At 44.2% G+C, this 19134-nt stretch overlaps 1 protein-coding gene across 1 annotated transcript in view; it reads right to left on the bottom strand.

Annotated features, from left to right (window-relative positions):
* Positions 1–7234: 7234 nt before the first annotated feature.
* Positions 7235–19134, bottom strand: part of JADE3 (jade family PHD finger 3) — a 33269-nt gene continuing 21369 nt past the window's right edge. Inside the window, exons 7-10 of the mRNA XM_086482220.1 lie at positions 13937–14053; positions 13005–13478; positions 9632–9749; positions 7235–8127 (exon numbers count right to left, since the gene is read on the bottom strand). Of these exons, the coding sequence (XP_086338346.1) occupies positions 7235–8127; positions 9632–9749; positions 13005–13478; positions 13937–14053 (1602 nt within the window). The remainder of the gene's footprint in view (positions 8128–9631; positions 9750–13004; positions 13479–13936; positions 14054–19134) is intronic.

Raw genomic sequence — 19134 nt, 5'->3', positions numbered from 1 at the left:
GCTAGCAGGTAATACTGCATTTGGGGGGGACAGGGGACACAAGATGACAAAAAAGAAAAAAAAAAACCAACCACCTCAACACAAGAGCAGAGGTAGAAATACAAGATCAGTCACTGCAATCAGTTGGCTGGAAAGCAAGAGCTGGCACTGCCATGCACATGTTTTCGTCCAAGTGTAGTTCTTGGAATGGACTTGTGCGTCTGGATCCAGCTTTTATTTGTTAGTAAGCAACAAATAGGTCTAGCAGAGATGAAACTGCTGAGGAGTCTCAACTGTTTACTAGTCTGGATGATCACAATCGTGTATTTAAATACTCATACTGTTCGAACATTTGCCAAAGTACACCCTTTTCCTGCTTTGCAAATGTCTCCTTGGCAGAAGGTGGCACGAGGGTGTTACACAGCAGACTTTTGCCCATTGATTAGTTTATCTTACATCAAGTCTAACACCCATTGCTGTCACACAAGGTAATGCAGAGTGGATTAAGAATCTCAAATGGGGAATCTTTGGTAAAAAGGATTGCACGAAATTACCGTGAAGTCACATTGAAGCATTTAGCCTTAAAAGCCCAGTTTCTCTCTCAGAACTGGCAACGGTACCCTCTAGTTATTACAGTGTATTATGCAGAATTCTTTTAGCTAATTTCTTACATACTGGCCATGGTCTTATGAAAAACGATCTCACACCTAAGAACACAGCACTGTAAGCAGACATGTTATAATGACCCTTCCCAGCGCAGCCAGCTTCTCAAGTCTTTCATGAGCACCCCTCACACCGCCACGCCTCCAACTTCTTTGCCACGGGAGCACCTGCAAGTGCTAGTTCCTGCCACCTTAAGCTGCCTCACAAAGTCCAGCCTGTGCCTCTCCAACCCTGTGCTCTGTGCTTGGAGCAGCCGGGGAACAGGGCGCTTCAGAAAGGGCAAGCATTCTTCAGTGGAGAGAGGCCAAGACCTTTTTCATTAATGCCTTACTCTTCTGCTCTCTGGACCCCACGTGATCCGGATTTGCATTTTGCTTGCCTCAGGACAAAAAAAAAAAGAGCATTGATACGTCCTACGGCAGCTGCAAAATTATAGCCACAACGGAGGCCGTGCAAGGGAGCCAGGACTTCAGGGAAAGGCAGCATCTTTCATTCAAGTAGCTGATTTAGCAACAGTGCTTTTTCAGTGTTTGGGGCTTTCAGGCCCAAATCAGAAGCAAACTTCAAATTAACTGCAGGTCTGGGGTGACTGCTTTGAGCTTAATTTATCATGTTCAACAGACAATTTGAGAAAAGTCTCTTCTCTGTATTAGCCGTTCGTAAGGAGCGTAAACTACAACTTACTTACGGCTATCCACATCACCTGGCTCATCCAGCTCTCCTGGCCTCTGTGCTTCCTTAAGCCAGGAGAAGGAATAATCAGAAGGGAAAGGCAAGGCCCCTACTCCATTTTAGAGGAGATAACAGAACAATGGCTGAGCCATCAGTTCTAAGGAGGGGGTGTACTTTGGTCAGGCTCCTGTTCAACTAGATGCAAACGCAGCCTAAAATGCCAGTGATGCCAGGGCAGGGGCTCCCAAAGTACTCAGCACCGCCCTTCTGAGATAAGAGACAAGGAACTAGGAAGGAATGCAACCAGACACCCAGGTTTCAGGTGAAGTGGGTGTGCTAGTTCAGCGATTCCCCCCCCCTCCCCCACCTCAGATATCTCATTCCCTCACTAGGGCCTGCACTTCCAAAGGCATATTTTCCCAAATGGCAGGTAACACCTTTTCCTTTTATAGGTCCCCTGCTCCAGGGGACTCCCTGTGGTCTCTGAGAACACAGAAAGGAAGAGCGGCATATCTTGATGTCAGTCACAAGCTCCAGGGCTTTTGGGTGACCAGATTTCTTGAAGGCATCTTCCTTTATACATTGCTGTTGTGCATTTAAATTCTTCCTCAGGACACTGGCCCACCGATGTGGCCAGCAGAGCATCTCCAGAGCTGTTACGGAACTCTGTCAAAATACACCTTGTATTGCTGCCTTGCCCAGTGCCCTTCTACAGGGTGAGGGCAGGTGGGGCATCACCTGGGGAAAAACAACAGAAACCAGAAAAAAAAAAAAAAGAATGTCTTGAGGAGGGTGTTAAGCCCAAAGAAACCATAAAAGTGTCATTACAGAGTCTACCAGGAGATTTAAAACAATGTCTCTCAGATAAGGCAGCCTAGGCGAGGCAGATACCCAGCATCAGGGCTGATGAGGAAGCAATGGGAAGGCAGGGAGGGTCTGCTCAGCCTGAAACAAAGAAAGAGTCCCCAAGAAAGGGCAAGGCAAGGTGGATCCAGGAGGTCATTCCAGCCAAAAGCAGCCTAAGGGAGAAAGATTATCTGGAAGCTGTACTCACAGAGGCAGGGAAACTCACGGGCAAATATCCAAGGCCGCTTCTACTACACAACAACATAGTCACGCAAATTTATCCAAGCTATCTGCAGAGGGGTTAACTTCAGGAACAGAAATAGGCACGCACATCTGCTATTTTCAAACAACTTATCCAACTGCTGTGTAACATTTTGTTTCAGAACGCTGCGCTTGCAGTCACTTCAATCCACTTCTGTCACTTCCCTCCAGAAGAGTCCAGCGGTGGACGTGCGCTGACACAGTTAGGAGTGGAGCCCAGGAGCAGCTGTCCTGGGATGGGAGGTATGTTGCGGAATTGCACCTCAGGAGGATCAAAAGCCTGCTCAGCCACAAAGCTGGTGTAAAAGAAGGTTCAGAAGCAGCAGCAGAGGGGCATCTCTCGTAAAACCAGAACCCAGAAGTCTGGGAGTCTTCACTTCTTCCTAAAGAAGCTGCATTGAGGCACTCCATTGTTTTCCATCTCTGCCCTTCCCCGGTATTTTTCCCTCGCATACCAAGCTCCCGGGTTGTGCAAGCAGATTCCTTTTGCTCATTAATTCACATCAAAAGCGTGTTTTCTCAATAGATGTGTCAATTCCCTGCAGTGCCAAACCTTCACAAGTACTGGGATCATCAACATTCACAACGATCAAAATGACTGGTTTCGCTGGATTATCTTTGCAGCTCGCAGGGGCAGGCTTTGAACGCTTGGTAACGCTCAGTCCCTCCCAGGTATCAAGATACACATCGTGTGCCCACAGTACAGCCCGGATGCCTAGGCCTAGTCAGCAGTGAGGTACCACGTCAAAATCAAGTGAATGTTTCAGGGTTCTATTTAATAGTTAAACTTTTGTAATTTCTCCTCCTATGGTTTGGGATTCACAGTGCAAAGAAAACATTTTACAAATGACACATGCAAGTTATGGCTGGGAAATATTTCTGTTTGGACACTGACATAAATGCAGAAACGATGGTGTTGGGAATCACCGTGCAGCCCCTATTAGTGCTTGTGACAGCTTGGCCTCGAGTTACCGTCAACAGGGCACCGCACGTACTTATTTGTAAAGACTCTACAAACCAACAGCAGCTGTTTCCAAAATAATGTGGATATCAGTTTCCTTCCTTGGCCCTGTCTTTCCCACATTCCAGCCACAAGCTGCCTGTACTTGTGAAGGGAATAGGAGGTCAGCAGTCAGAAAGTCACAAAAAGGAAACCTGTTGCTAGAAACTGTTGCAAGAACACCCTTCGGGAAGGAGAAATCCCGGCCCTGAAAAACAGCTGACAATCCAACACCTACTGCTTCTTCCTAACGCTGGTTTTTCCTCTCTCCTGTGTGCACCTTTACTGCCTTTTTTCTTTTTTTTCTCTCCTGTTTTTCTTTTCAGCTGAGGGGCTTGTTGCTCCATGTCACCCAACCCACCCCCAGCTCCGCTCCCAGCCTGCCCAGGCCCAGCTGCTCAGCCACTCCTGCCCCTACACCAGGCCACAACCACATCCCCAAGCACATCGGCAGCTCAGCTCCCAGCTCGCTCTGCCGCTGCCTGACCCGCCGCAGGCAGGAGGGTCACTGCTGCCTCCAACACGCAGATTGCAAATTCCCCCGTCCCTCTTGACCACTGCCAGCTACCGAGCCGATCGGAGCCGGAGGGATGCTGTCGGATCAGTTGGGCAGCTACACCTGCTCCTTTCTCTCCATCTTCCTCCTCGGTTTTGCCTTCTCCTCTGCTCTGGCACAGGGAGCAGCTCCTCTCTGCCAGCAAGGTGTATCACAGCACCGGCCTGCGGGAGCAGGGGGAACTACAGCTACAGGTCACGCCAAACCGACGTGAAACATCAACCCGGGAACTTGCTTGCACTGATCTGTCCTTTGCACCCACACGGCAATAGCTGGCTGTTAAGTTTGTGCGTGTGGGCGAGTGTACAAGAAAAGGGATGAGACAGAAGAGCCTGGCTATGGCTCTTCCTCTCTAACTTAAATTTGTCCAACCAGGGAAAACACAGTCATACTGAGGCATAAGCCAGTATATTAAAAAGTGAGACCAGGGCAGCAAATGGTCTGTTACATTTGCTCAGCTAAGCAGAAACAAAAGCCAGGCTTGGACTCCTTGCTGTACACAACAAATTAGTGTTCAGCGACTGGTTTTTGGGAGGCTGAAGGGGAAAGGTTTTTCCTTGACACTTCAACTTGTTAAAGTATTGCCAGCTCTGCAGAAATAATTTACTCCTGATGGACACAGCACTGCTATCAGACCAATGAGTTTAACAACCTGCCAGACACAGAGGGTAAAGCCCTGAATAAATCACAACAAATGAAAATACTGTTAGCAGTTTCATAATTTAATGAAAAAGTACTTGTAAAAAGGGGACATCTGAAAAAGACCGAGTCCATTTTGGAAAATTGAATATATATATATATTTATATATATAAAACAAAATGCAAAAAACACAAAAAAAATTGACAAATAAGGTTAAGAGGTAATACTTCAAACAGTTAGCCACCGAACGCACAATAAAAACTAGCAAATGCACTTTGGGGACAATACTTGAGAACTACATAACCAAGGGCTCCTTCATATATCTATTAAAATCATGTAAAAATTAGCAAAACCATTGCCCAGACTGGAAACAACTGAATTAATAACCCCAGAAGAGCAGAAACGCTGAGTTTTGCTGAAGCACCATTTTCCCTCCCTTCTGTCGTAGGCTTCCGGCCACAAAATAACATGAATGCTTTGCTGACCTCCCAGGTAAGTGTTCCCAATACAAGCTTCATAAAATTTCATGACCAGCGAGAGAGGATTACTAATAAATATCGAAGGAGAACTAAGAGAATCAGAACTGCAATACAAATGGACAGACATTTGTTTACTTATTCCGAATGACCCATGGCTTAGAACACAAAGCATTTCCCGTTAAAATAAAATATGTGGAAACCTAAAATGCTACTGCATATTTACACCAAAAGAAATAATTTTGAAGATACAGCTCTGGAAAGATCAATTACACAAATATACATAAAATCAAGAAGTGGGAGGGGAAAAAAAAAAAAAAAAAAATATGCATGAAGCAAACAGAGCAGAATTGCCAAGTATACTTTTTTTTTTATTTCACTACTGAAAAGTCCTCCAGCCCCTGACCTGCTAGTCCTATTGCAACTAGGGAGACTTCAAAGTTTAAAACAAATCTAAAAGTGTCGTTGCCATTTCCCAAGCTAAAAGCAATAAATTATGGTTATGAAGAAAAAACAGGTGGTTGTTGGGATTCTGCATAGTCATCTTCACGCTGGGCGGGGAACATCTTTTGTTTCTAGACAAAACGAACCCTCAACGGAAAGGAGCCGTATGACGTGCCCTGTACAACCTACGGCTCATTCCAGCCAGTGATGTGGGGACAGAGGGTGTAGCGTATTTAGGAAATGGACAGCATTTCAGAGAAAAACAGTGCAGTTACTTTGTTGATCAACACAACACTATCTGGAAAGCAAGAAGTCTGTTTGCATTCAAACAAAAGTCCCCTGTCATGGAGACGAACAGAAAAGGATTCCCTTCCCTTCTCACTTCCCCAGTACTGGCTGAAATTTAATCACCACTTAACAATCACTAATTTTAAAGAACATATGAAAAAGTGTTAGTTTGGGAAACAGCAACTGATCCAGAGGTTGAAAAGCAGCTTGATAAAATAACAGATTTTCAGCAATTAAAAAAAAATACTCCAAATGATGGCTGGCTAAAATTTTACAGACCTAGATGCCAGAAGTAAGGCTCCCACACCTGTATTCAGGCAACTAGGGCTGAAAATTTGTGCCTGCATATAAAGTTCAGACAAAATTATTTCTAATTCAGCTTATTTTAAAAATACCAGGTACAAACACCTCTGGACATGAAATCTGTTTCAAGAGGAACCTGGCATCACCGGTGATTGCCTAAATTTAGGTGTCAAATAGCATTTTTCTTTGAAGTAGTACATCTACTTTTGTAAACACTATCCACAAAATTAGCCATCTGTACTTGTTAGCTGGGTAAAATATTTACAAGTGCATCCCACAACAAGCAACTATGTACAGAGATTAAAAAAACTGAAGTACTAGAAGTTGTATATTTACAAAATAAGCAAGTTATTGTGAAAGGAACACAACCTTCAGCAAGAGCAGGGAATGGGGGGGGGGCACATCTAGAGGTCAGCAAGTTTGGCAGCGCCAGCAATGCCTGCTTCCACCCTCTGCAAGGAGCCTGCAAACGCCACTGCAGTTCAAAGCCTCCTGCGGAAGAGGATCGTCACTTAGTAGTCACTTCGGGCCTGATCCAGCAGAGCGTACCAGCATGGGCTGGGAGATCTGAGCACAAACGTTCCCGGGGGAAACCACCGGGACTTTTCACATGCTTAACTTCCCAATGCATCCGCAAGTGCGTTGCTGGATCAAAGCCATACTGCAGGTGCCGTAAGAATGCAGTTTCAGCGTCTCCCTTTGCAGTCTCTTGCAACACGTTAGAGCAACGCAAGGACTTTAGTACCTGTCCACCACCGCAAGCATTAACATAACATCAACAGGTTGCCTCGCACATAAGCTGGCAAGGGGGAAGCAGTTTCCTGAATTTAGGCAAAGGTTAACCGCTTCCTGCTCGCCCAGATGTTACCCCCTCATACAAACGCATCGATTTCCACGTGACTTGGCAGTAACTGAGTTAACCTTGCGAAGACTGCAAACCAATTCACAGTTGAACAAAACTACTCTCATTTCTCTCCCCTCCCCCCATCCCCTACCACAACTCTTCCTAACGTAGGTCCTGGACTAGTTTCTGGAACCTTTTGATGCTGAGCTTTGCACTGGTACACTGGAACACGTAAAGGCTGTTACCCCGTGGGGGCTTCTAATCACCTTTGTACCGAACTGTGAGAAATCATATTCTTTTTGTTTCTATTGTGACAATCTCTTCCAAAGTCCTTACTTGGGCTTTCTCTCTCTGAGCTACTTCGTCTTAACCTCACTTGCTCTTTGTTTTCATCGCTTTCTGCTTCAGAGTCACTCAGCTCTAAGTCAGGACAGTACCCGTCGTTGTCCTGGTACGGAGCACCTTCGAGCGTCTGCTTGCTCCACAAGCGCTCTTTTGTTGCGAGTCTTCTCGTTGGCTTCTCACAGCACCGGAGATCCTCTGTGGTCCTCACCAGACTGTTGGTAGCCTCTTTAAAGGACCGGCTGAAGTGTTCGATGGTGGATTTTCTGAAACCGCTCTGGCTGGCCAAGTGGGCTGTGAGCACGGACTCTTGTTCGTAGGGCGTCTGGCTGGAGCTGTCTCTCTGGCTCACGTCTCCAGCCCTGCCCATCAGGCCGTTGGACTTGGCCGCCAGCCTCGAGTTCTCCTGCTGCACCCGCCCGTTCCCAATGGAAGACTGTCCGTGCAAAGCAGCCTGGAGAGCTAAGGGCTTCCCGGACGGCTGGCCCCGGTAAAACTCCGGCATCTGCGTGGGGCCAGAATCTTTCACCTCGCTCCGAGGCTTGCCGATCCCTGCCAGCAACCCGTTACTTCTGCCGTCGTGCTGATACCTGGAGTAAGACTTTGCTTTAATTTCAAACGATTCCTTTGACATTGGCACGCTCCGTTTGCTGTAAACAGTGCTGTTGTTGTCAGGAGAAAGTGGTCTGTTGCCAGGCTTCAGCGAGTTATTTTTGAAATCTCCTAGTGCCGATTTGGGCATTTTTAACTTCAGGGTGATCCTGGGAGGTGGGTAGAACAGTGTGTTCTCTAGTGCACTTGTCAGGGTATGGCCTACAGGAGAAAGAGATGAGGGAGCAGAAGAAAAAAAAGGCTTTTTAAAAAGAGGATAATCGTTTTGTTATCTGTAACAAGTTTTATAGTCCATTAGAAGGTCACTCAACAGTAAGATGCATTTGCAAACAACTAGCGTGAAATTATTTTAGGACATTAAAGAGAAGTTGGGATAATGAAAACTGTTCCAAATTATCCACAGTTTCAGAATTTAGGTAAGCATTTTAGCATTTCCGTTAAAAACAACAATGTGCCCTTTTCACAGGGCTTTAAGCCAGTGAATTGAACCAGTTTTGAGATATGACTGAAGCAGTTCCAACACAGCTATAAAAAAAGGTTCATATTCGGTTTTGGACGCAGAAAAAACCCAATGCTTCAAACTGAGTTTCAATCTGGACTTAGTTCAACTCTCTGCTTTGCATTATAAAATTCTCTACGCTTTAAAAGTCTTTTCACCCCAATATATTAGCTTTTATGGTATTATACACATACAGCACCACTGCAAAGTAGCTACCAAGCTATTCTAATATGCATTAAAAAAGCACTGGTATTTGTAAAGACATTAAAATAAACTTAGTAGATATGTCTAATAAAATGCATTTACACAAAACCAAAGTGCTTTAGAGCACTGCTGTTTCCACAAAATACTGGTCTGATCTAAACCACCTAAGAAATCCCCACTTTGTCAGTACTAATGAAACCCATCCACATTTCAGAGCCAGAGAAAAAAAGCACAAAGACTTCACTCTAAATTGGTCATTAAAAAGTTAATATGTATCTTAAAGAACAGAGAGATCTTCATTTCACATTGAAGAAATAGCTGCCTTCCCTATCAAAAAAGAAAAAAGTAATTGCACTGTAATGTATACTCTTCCCCTTTCCAAATGTTGAGTTCCTTATTTCAAAATGGTTGCTATAAAAAGCAAAGGGCAGAGTGGGTTTTGGTACATCAGCATTCCTAACCAGTTACTGCTCACTATTAAAACCCAGAGTTTTTGAAGGAAGGCAAGCTAAGAAACTCCTCTTTGCACTGTTCATCAAGCATGTAAGGCAACATGAGAACAACAGTGATTTCTATCAGTCACTCTTCTCTTTTGCCTGAAGGAATCAACCACTGACAGCGAGCAAAAAACCTTCTCAGCTGCAGAAGCAAGCAGGAGTGCAGACCTTGCTGGGGGGAAACTACCATAAAACAGCAGCCCAAAAAACCTAGAGATCACCACCGGTTCGTTTCCGCTATCTGGATGCCATAGTGATTGATAAGTAATAGGCCATAAACAGCCATAAACAGCCATAAACAGCCATAAAATAAAGAAATATCCAAGTAAATACTACAAGAGATTGAAGAGTTTTGTGCGTGGTGCTATTTTCATTGACTGGGTACTTGAAGAATGTTTTTAAAGGCAGATTTACAGTGTTAAAAACACTAAGCAGGAACAAAAAGAGAATACATTTTTAGTTTAAATAGACAGAATTTGTAAATATTTTACATTTATATGATTACCTGCAGCAATTTCCTGATTAATGAGCTGGACTTGCAAATTGAAGACCTGTTCATGTACTTTACTGTGAGACAACTTCAGTTTCTCTCTCCTGCTTACCATGTAGCAGAGATTTCTTACCTATGGAGAAGTAACAGGAGACTCAATAGGCAATAAGAAAATAAATCCTGACATAGTTCAAAAAAGGGCATCAACAGAATTAAACCAACATTATGTGCAAAATCCCTTAGCAAAGTTCTTGTGAGTATTACTGAACGTACATAACTACGAATTAAAAAAAAATATCCCGGAAATTTTTTTACATTGCAAATTTAACGAATGCCCTGAATATATTCTGCAAGACCGCAGAATATATTTTCATCTGTAAGAACAGTAAGCAAACACAAGATTCTGGTCAAAAGAAAAGTAATTTCTAAGACTTGCTTATCTATAGGCCTGCTTTCACTACATACGATGCTGGGGATGTTACTGCAGGCAATACTGGATTCTCCCAGAATTTCCCTGCAAAGTGTTTCACAGAATGATTTTTAACAGCTAAACTATGTTTGTTTCCCCTAAAATTATTGCAACATTATAAAGTAATACTTTTCACAAAGCTACCCAAGACAGCTGGCCTGTTTGGACCAAAACTAACGTGCAGATCACCTCTAAAAGATCATTCTGGCTTCTTGTGCAATGTATACATTTTAGCTGACCCATTTAGCAGTTTCTTTTCCGACTCCATTGCATTGACTCACAAGGTTCAACAAGCCCAAGTGCAAGGTCCTGAACCTGCGCCGGGGCAATCCCCAGCATTATACAGACTAGGGGGTGAATGGATTGAGAGCAGCCCCGCCAAGAAGGACTTGGGGGTGTTGGCGGACAACAAGCTGAACATGACCCGGCAATGTGCGCTCGCAGCCCAGAAGGCCAACCATATCCTGGGCTGCATCAAAAGCAGCGTGGCCAGCAGGTCGAGGGAGGTGATTCTCCCCCTCTACTCCACTCTGGTGAGACCCCACCTGCAGTGCTGCGTCCAGCTCTGGGGTCCTCAGTACAAGGACATGGAGCTGTTGGAGCAGGTCCAGAGGAGGGCCACGAAGATGATCAGGGGGCTGGAGCACCTCCCCTGTGAGGACAGGCTGAGAGAGTTAGGGTTGTTCAGCCTGGAGAGGAGAAGGCTCCGGGGAGACCTTATAGAGGCCTTTCATTATATGAAAGGGGATTATGAGAAAGACAGAGAGAGAGACCAGGGCCTGTATTGACAGGACAAGGTGCAACGGTTTTAAACTCAAGGAGAGTAGGTTTAGACTGACTATATGGAAGACACTTTTTACAGTGAGGGTGGTGAGGGTACTTTTTACAGGTTGCCCAGAGCAGCTGTGGCTGCCCCCTCCCTGGCAGTGTTCAAGGCCAGGCTGGATGGGGCTTTGAGCAACCTGGTCTAGTGGAAGGTGTCCCTGCCCACAGCAGGGGGGTTGGAACTAGGTGGTCTTTAAAGGTCCCCTCCAACCCAAAGCATCTTGTGATTCCATGATTCAGTTCCACGCAATTCTACTTTCACTATTTGTTAGAGTTAATAGCAACATTTCCACCTAATGTAACGAGAACAGGAAGGGGCACTGAAAGTTCTTGATGAACACTTAAAAAGAGCTTGCAGAACACAGAAACAGCATAGGGGCTGGTTGAAAGATATTTGCCAAACATGCTTCCACCAGCACTCAACTCCGTCTGTTCCGAACTGGAACCTCTCTCCCCAGAAAGGAAATTCCAGGATTCCCAGATTTACATTCATCCCAGTATATAACTGAGTAGAAAGTCTTGTGGCACAAGAAGTTCAGAAACTTTGAGACAGATGTTTCAAACTATGAATTACCTCCATTCAGAATAAGTACATTGATTTCAACAAAATTTAATGCAAACCAACCACTTGTCAAACAAATATCTCAAAAGCTTGAAAGCTTTTGAAAGAAACAAACACCCCCAAAATCCCAACCCTCCATTTGAAGCATGTTATGTGGTTTTCAAGGTTTTTTTAGAAATAAGGATCCATATCCAAAGTAGTCCTGGAAAAGGAGACCTGAGATTGATTATGACTAGATTCAAGAACACAGTTACAGAACTGACAAGTGCAAATCTTGGTTCCAACACTCCCTGTATTTTCATGTTCTTCTCTCCCCAATACTGTTTTCCCTGTTCTTATAACACTATTTTCTCTCCGCTCCTCTGGCTTCCCCTCTCCTCTCCGATGTCTCTGAATCACATTTAGAACATATACTTTATTTTGTTACCCTTTTTTACATTCACTACCCATCTCTAAGCACTTGAAAACTGCAGGTGATCCCTAGCCAAAAGGCCAACCCAATGGGCAGCCTCTGAGCAGTAACAACCCTGGCCTCCTCCCCCATCAGCTGCCAGAAAAAGGCACTCTACGGGCCTTCCTAATAAATTCCTGCTCTGAATTTTGCCGATGGCTTCCATCTTGTCAAACTACCAGCTAGCTGGCAATCTAATAAGAGCCCAGCTAGCCATTGATAAAAAGATAATTTCATTTTCCTCCTTCTCAGTTAAGCCACAAGCAGTGGTAGACTCAGGGGGTTATTTTCAGACCGCTAACCAACTGTAGCGCCTCAAGGCAGCTATGTGCAGTGAAAGCATCTAGGTCAAGAAAGCGACGAGTGATTCAGCCCGCTCGCTTCCTGGGACTAGCTGACACCAGCACACTGGCAAGGAAGAGAGGTGAGTAAGACTCCTGAATCAGATGTCACGTTTCACAGCACAGCTTTACCTATGCAAATTGATTTTTCTAAACCCAGAATTGGATAGTATTTACCATTCTATTATAACAATTACAAAACATCTTTTTGATTACAAGTCAAGAGTCCCTCCATCCCAAAACAGAAGGTGGAAGATAAGGATTTGTTAGGCCTGCCCCATTCCTTTGCTGTTCGCGCTTACTTTTGTTTAATAAAAGTAATAATTTTTAATCGAACCTGTATCACTAGCAACTACTACAGCTGGGTCAAGTAAATCTACTCAATTTTTTTCAAGATTTACTCAGTTGAGGTTGAAATCAAAGAGTCAATTAGCAAATATGTCCATTGTGCATAGAAACACGTGTCTTAAAACACATAAAGGAATAACTTTAAGCAAGTCAGGAAGCAGTCCTTTCACACTGGATCTCTCACTGGACTGAAAAGGGACGCTTCCTGAAAGCCTCTGCAGCAGGCAGTGCAGCATATCACAAGATTGGAGTTGAAGGCTTTGTTGGTTTTTTTTTACATTATTTTTTTAAAATCATCTCCCTGTGCTTACCCCATTCCCACTTTCGTCCATGAACAAAGACCTTGCTCACCTGCAAATAGTTTTTCAAACTTTTACCAGTTAAATTCTTACCCTCTCTAGGTCCTGCCTCAAATGCATGAACATCCTCATGCGAGTATGAATGCTATCTTCTTTTGGCTGCACCAAGCCATTTTCTTCATCCTCCTTGGGAGGAAACAATGGTTTGTTAAAGTTACTTTTTCGCTTTAATTTCCAGTAATTGTAGATGAAGTCTACAGCAAGTTTAGGAAGGCCCAGTTCTGCTGCAACATCCTCCACTTTAACGAGTGAGTAAAACTCTTCTTCCAGCTCTCGCAGTTTTTGGGCTCGCAAACTAGTTTTTTCACTCTCTGTTTGCTTCTGGTCTGACATGCTCTTGGGGTGCTCATCAACATCAGGCAGTGAATTCTGTTTGTTCTTGCTGTGCTTTAGACAATACGACTTGAACTTGACCTCATCCCCGTCATCCAGGATAGTCTTCATCTCTAAGCTATGCTCAAAGGCACAGGTGACATGAAAGGCAGTGATGCAGCTTTTCACAGAGCACTACAGACAAAACAAAACAAAACCCCCTCGATCAGTAACAGTAGCAACAAAGCAGAAAAAGAAGACAGAATTATCTTAATTATATGAAAGTCCATCCCTAGAAAAACACGTTTCCTAAGCACTCTAAAAATATCTGTTGATCTCTGGTATCACCTGATTTAGTATTTTGTTGTTTGTGAACAGTGTTCAACAGGAGGACCTCTCCACCCATCTCTGACCCACACAGTAGCAGTCCTTGTACATCTCAGCCTTATTCAAAAGAAGGCAACTCAGACTACCTCCTAAATCTCTGTGCCAGTGAACTAATTTGATAGCAAACAGCTATGAAGTCGGCATCTATCCAACGGTCACCTACACTGCAAAGCACCTCTGAACGTGGGAAGAACAAAATGCAAAACTTAAAACTGCCCTTCTCACATAGACTCACCGCCCAGAGTCACCACAGGACAAGTACGTACCTGAATGCAAGCACCAGTTTTCAGTTTGCATAAACTACACACTAGAGCCCATCGACTTGGCGGAATGTGCGACACCTTTGTGATTGGCTCCATCCTTTCTGGGCAAGCAATACTAACCTGTACACAACACAAAGCATGGAAAGCAGTTATGAAGGCAATAAAAACAAGCTATCCAATTAATACCAGAAGAAGAAATAGGACCACACAGTTATGTCTCTGTGAGATCTCCATGTGCTTGTACAAAGGACCCTAAAAGATCCCACATGGAAACAATAGCGTGGAGCAATAAGAGTTTAACCTGGTGGCTAAAAGTTGCAATTCTTCAAAACATTTAAGGCATCCACAGCATGCCTTGTTGTGAACCAGTTGAGAGACTGCAGTAAGTGACACTTAAGCTTTTTTCCATTCCATTCCGATTTTTTTTTGGTTGTTTGGTTTTCGGGTTTTTTTTGTGTGTTTGTGTGTCATCGTCCCCTCCCCTGCTGCTTTAGCAGGTCTAACCTAAAAAGTACCAAAATACTCAGCTACTCAGAACAAAATAGGTACACTTACTTATACTTACCTGGAAAGTTCCTTCTTTAAGATCCACAGATCTGCTACAATAGGCACTTCTGCCAGCTCACAATTTGGGGCAGAACCAGATCTCTACCAGTCAGCAGCCAGGGAAAGCCTCGCTTCCCAGCCCTGCCTCTCCACTAAGCGCTCCCAATGCAAGAGGTGATTCTAATACACTTTCCTAACTGCAGGTTGTATCAAGTACAATTTGAGAAGGAATACAACCAACTTCTCTTGCTGCAAAGCACAGTATATTCTCATGTGCCAGTTTTCACATACTTAGTCTGGATGATCCATTTGTCTCTGGTAGACCAGATTATGGATATTAAAACTAAAAGAAAGAAAAAATTCAGATAAGCATAGGATACCTTTTCTTATTCTTTGTTACACTAACATCCACATATCCATTGTGACAGAAATTTCTCAGATGCCTGTTGCCCATTCTGGGAAACAAGGACTGTCCTCCATAATTTGGACACCAAAACAGGCATAAATTATCTCCATAGGCATCCCTGAGCCACTCCTGACAGACAGGATTTATCCAAGGGCAGAAGCAAAAAAAAGTTGGCCAGCTCTGAATGACCAACATGCTGAACTAGGCCAGTATGAGAATAGCACCCAACAGAAGATTTCAATGAGATAACTGTTCTGTCCCAAGAATGTCAGTCTCCAAAAGCTTGGACTTGAATACTTACACAGCACTGTTTGAATTTAGAAGTTGTGTGCTTTGGAGGGCTACCTGCCTGAAGGAGAAACACAATGCTGATTCTAGCTAGGAAGATCTACACGCTTTCTATGAACAATTCACCTGAACAGAGCAAACCTGTATGTCCAGTGGTGGGATAGGGGCCTCTTCTCAAAGAGGTCAGATCTCAGCTGTCAAAGAAAGGAGGTTCCTAGGTCATGCTCTGTGGCACCATGAGGCCAGAATAAAGCTGATTCCTTAAGAAAGCAGTTAAGGCTGAGCTTTGAACAGCAATTTTTTTTTTCCTATTAAAGTTTAAGAGTATCATGCTATGGTAATTTTCATAGATTAACTTCGTAAGAAGACTCTCCTAGGAAAATCCAGGTCATGTGAATTAATTTAACATGTGATAATTAAACTGTTGACAAGAGCCAGCAGACTAAGCTGAATTTCCTAGCTTCCCTTTGGCAAACAATCACTTGATGCACATATTCATTTTAAAACATGCTTAATCCCCGAGGAAGAAAGGCTTTGCTTCAGCAGTCTGTGAGGTAGACTTATCCAAAGGTAGCAGCACTAAGTTCATCAAGTCCAAGAGTCATAGTTGCTATGCTCAAACTGAGTACTTTTGTTACTCTCCCCTTATCATTACCTTACTCTAAGGGTCATTTAAGTAGGTGGCAAAGACAGCTTTGCAAGAGATTACTTGGTTCATCATCTCCACATCTAAAAATGTTCATCAGCAGTTCATGAATTAATGACATAAATTGACTGAAGTAAGATTCATATTTGTTATAGTACTTCGCCCTCTGATCCCCCAACTGCCAGCCACATCTTCTGGAATATACTGAGCTCAATGTGATGCATGGCATTTCCCGAAATCTTCATTAGGAAGACAGTGAGATGCTTCAGAGAGGGTCCAGGTTTTTACCAGACAAGAAGGAGAACAGGCAGGCAATACGTGATGCCTTCATCAGGTAGAGATGACAATTTAATCTGTTGTGGCCTTCCTATGAATTGGCGAGAAAGTGACAAAGCTGTCCCTGAAATGCTTGAATGGTTCCACAAAATCACGTCCAGCACTTTTAAACATCATCAAACGTAGCTTTTTTTGGTTGCAAAAATGAAAGAGCTTTTCACGAGCCTAACTTGACCTTGCTCAAAACAGAGCTGGTTACAAGATGTGCAGGTATTTCTGAAACAATATCGTACAAAGATTGACCGCAATTCTTGTTCCAGTTACCACGACGCTAAGAGACAAAACTTCCTTTGGGAATTAAGGGATTGTATCAACTTGTGAGTTTTTTTAATTAAAGAGACTGTATCAACTTTCAAAAAGAAACCAGAACCTTCAGCGAATTTTTCTGAAGACTGAGTAATACCAGCTTTCCACTGAGCTTCCCAGCAGGAGCTGGGAATTGACATAGACCTTCTCCTTGTCCCTCTCTGCCCCTTTTAATGCTCTCCCTGCTGCTACCCCAGAGGGGACTCATAAGGTCAGGAAACATTTATGTTGGAAATACCGTCCAGTCAGCTTGTAATGCTGCCTGTTTATATTACCCCACTTTGTAAAAGCACAAAGAGGCACTTACAGGTGTGATTTATTTATACCAGCCTCATGCCGCCTGCATGTTTCTGATATTCAAAGAGAGGAGTCAAGGAAAAGTCTGTTTGAACTTCACTGCTCATCTGCCATAACGTGTAGCTGTTTTCTCTGTTATTTCTTCACCTTGTATTAGGTTACATTTTGACTGCTGTACTCTGAAGAAGTTTTAAGAGCAGGAAAGAGTGAAGATAATGGTCTGCTGAGGCCTTTTCTCTGTGACTGTTACGCACATGAGCTGCCGTCTCGATTGTCACCCTGCTGTCCAATGCTGCTCTGCTAACCTGCCACCAGCAGCTGCACAATGATCTGCACCAGTGGCTAGGAAGGGCAGTCCAGCGTCCGGAGCACGGCCACTCACAACAGCAGCTAAGGATAGTCAATTTGATACCCTTCCCGTTGGAGCAAGGAAAAATAACTTTCTGCTTCAGCTCCCACATTGATTGAGGGAGGACGTAACTGTAATGGGTTATGTAAGGCAGAGAAGGACCCTGGAATTTCAAAACACCCAGTATAAGTTTTCTGGTCCAGTCTCAGTGTTTCCTTTTTTTTTTTTCTTTAAATTTTTTTACTTCCTTTACAGAATGCCTTTTAAGAAAACATGAAATAGACTACACATTTACACTAAAAGACAACAAAGGCAGAAAAATAGATATAAACCAACAATGAGTACGCTTTGGAAAATAAAGAGATTTCAAATGTCCCTCAGCCCAGTGAGGGTCAAGAAAACCTTTTGACATCATTAGCCCACAAGGAAGGGAGGGGGAAAAAACAAACCAAAACATTTTAAGACAGTGCTGAACGAGTTAATGAAGGAGAATACCTGGTGCAATTGCCTGTAACAATGCTAGTCTATACTTGGTGACTCACAGAAGTCCATCCTTGAACCTTTTACCACAAGGCACAGATTGTGTTTATGGCCCATTCCTCTCTGCATTCTGCCTTGCTCCATTTTGTTAGGGCCACAAGAGGAAAAAATAGGTATATGAGAAAGAAGAAAAATAGGTATACGAGAGTACACATTTTCACCCAAATTATTCATCCCCAGATCTTTAAACTCTGGGTGTTTCTTGTCCCCTGCAGCACATAAGGCCACAGTGACTCTCCAGACAGGAACTGACCTGCCTTTTTAGCAGAGATTCCCAAAGGTTTCTCTGGTGACTGAATCGTTTTACAAGTGACAACAAAGGAGACTGAGACAATGGATCCGAGAGGCATTTCCCGCCCCTACCGGCAGGTGTCACGTCCTCGCAATGCCTGACACACTTCACATTGGTGTGGAGGTGCCCGAGGCCTGGAGCCACTTAATGTGCTGTGGGAGCAGCTGGATTTGAGCTCTCCCACCTGGGTGCTCCCCCAGCAGCTTCTCTCCCTCAGCTGGAGGGAGGTGGGCAGGTGGGACAGCGGCATGTGCTCCCTGCCCTGCCATCACCTGCTTCTCAAACCTGCTGGTCCTCCTCTGCTAGCAAGAGCATCAAGGCAACCATATGCAGAAAGGACCTCTTAGGAAAACCACTCTGCTCAAAGCCAGGAGAGCTTCCAGCCAACACGCTTCATAAGTCCAGAAGGAGAAGTGAGGAGGTTTTCTTTGGCTTTTTTTTTTTTTTTTAAATTTTAAAATAAATCTTTCAGGTTCTTTCTCAACTCCCCTCTCCTTAAAGGTGGAAGAGACGCCAGAAACCACAAGCAGGGCCTGAAGGAAACTGCAGAGACAACCTCCTTGAAAAGCAGATATATGCCTGAGACAGAGCTAGGAATTGCACATTGCATCTGGTTTCTACGTTAAAGAAAAACAAAGAGAACCTTAACATCTTCCTCAAACTTTTGCAAATGTGAGACCTGGATGCGCTTGGGAGGAGAAGGTTCAGAAAATAAGGCATCCATCCCCCTGATGCCATGGTGCCGACAGACCTGGCCTCGCATTAAACCACCCACTATAGTGGTGTAACAGGTTTGCATGGCAAGGTTTTGGTAGAAGGGGGTTACAGGGGTGGCTTCTGTGAGAAGCTGCTAGAAGCTTCCCCTATGTCGGATACAGTCAACACCAGCCGGCTCTAAGATGGACCCACCGCTGGCCAAGGCCGAGCCCATCAGCGACGGTGGCAGCGCCTCTGGGATAACGTGTTTAAGAAAGGGAAAAGTTGTTGTGCAGCAGTAACTGCAGCTGGAGAGAGGCGTGAGAGTATGTGAGAGAAACAACTTTGCAGACACCAAGGTCAGTGCAGAAGGAGGGGGAGGAGGTGCTCCAGCTGCCGGAGCAGCGATTCCCCTGCAGCCTGTGGTAAAGACCATGGTGAGGCAGGCTGTCCCCCTGCAGCCCATGGGCAGTGGAGCAGATATCTGCCTAGACCCTGT

The sequence above is a fragment of the Leptosomus discolor genome, chromosome 1, assembly GCF_034619465.1.
Source record: "Leptosomus discolor isolate bLepDis1 chromosome 1, bLepDis1.hap2, whole genome shotgun sequence".
NCBI lineage: Eukaryota > Metazoa > Chordata > Aves > Leptosomiformes > Leptosomidae > Leptosomus > Leptosomus discolor.
This window is presented reverse-complemented; position numbering and strand designations above follow the sequence as displayed.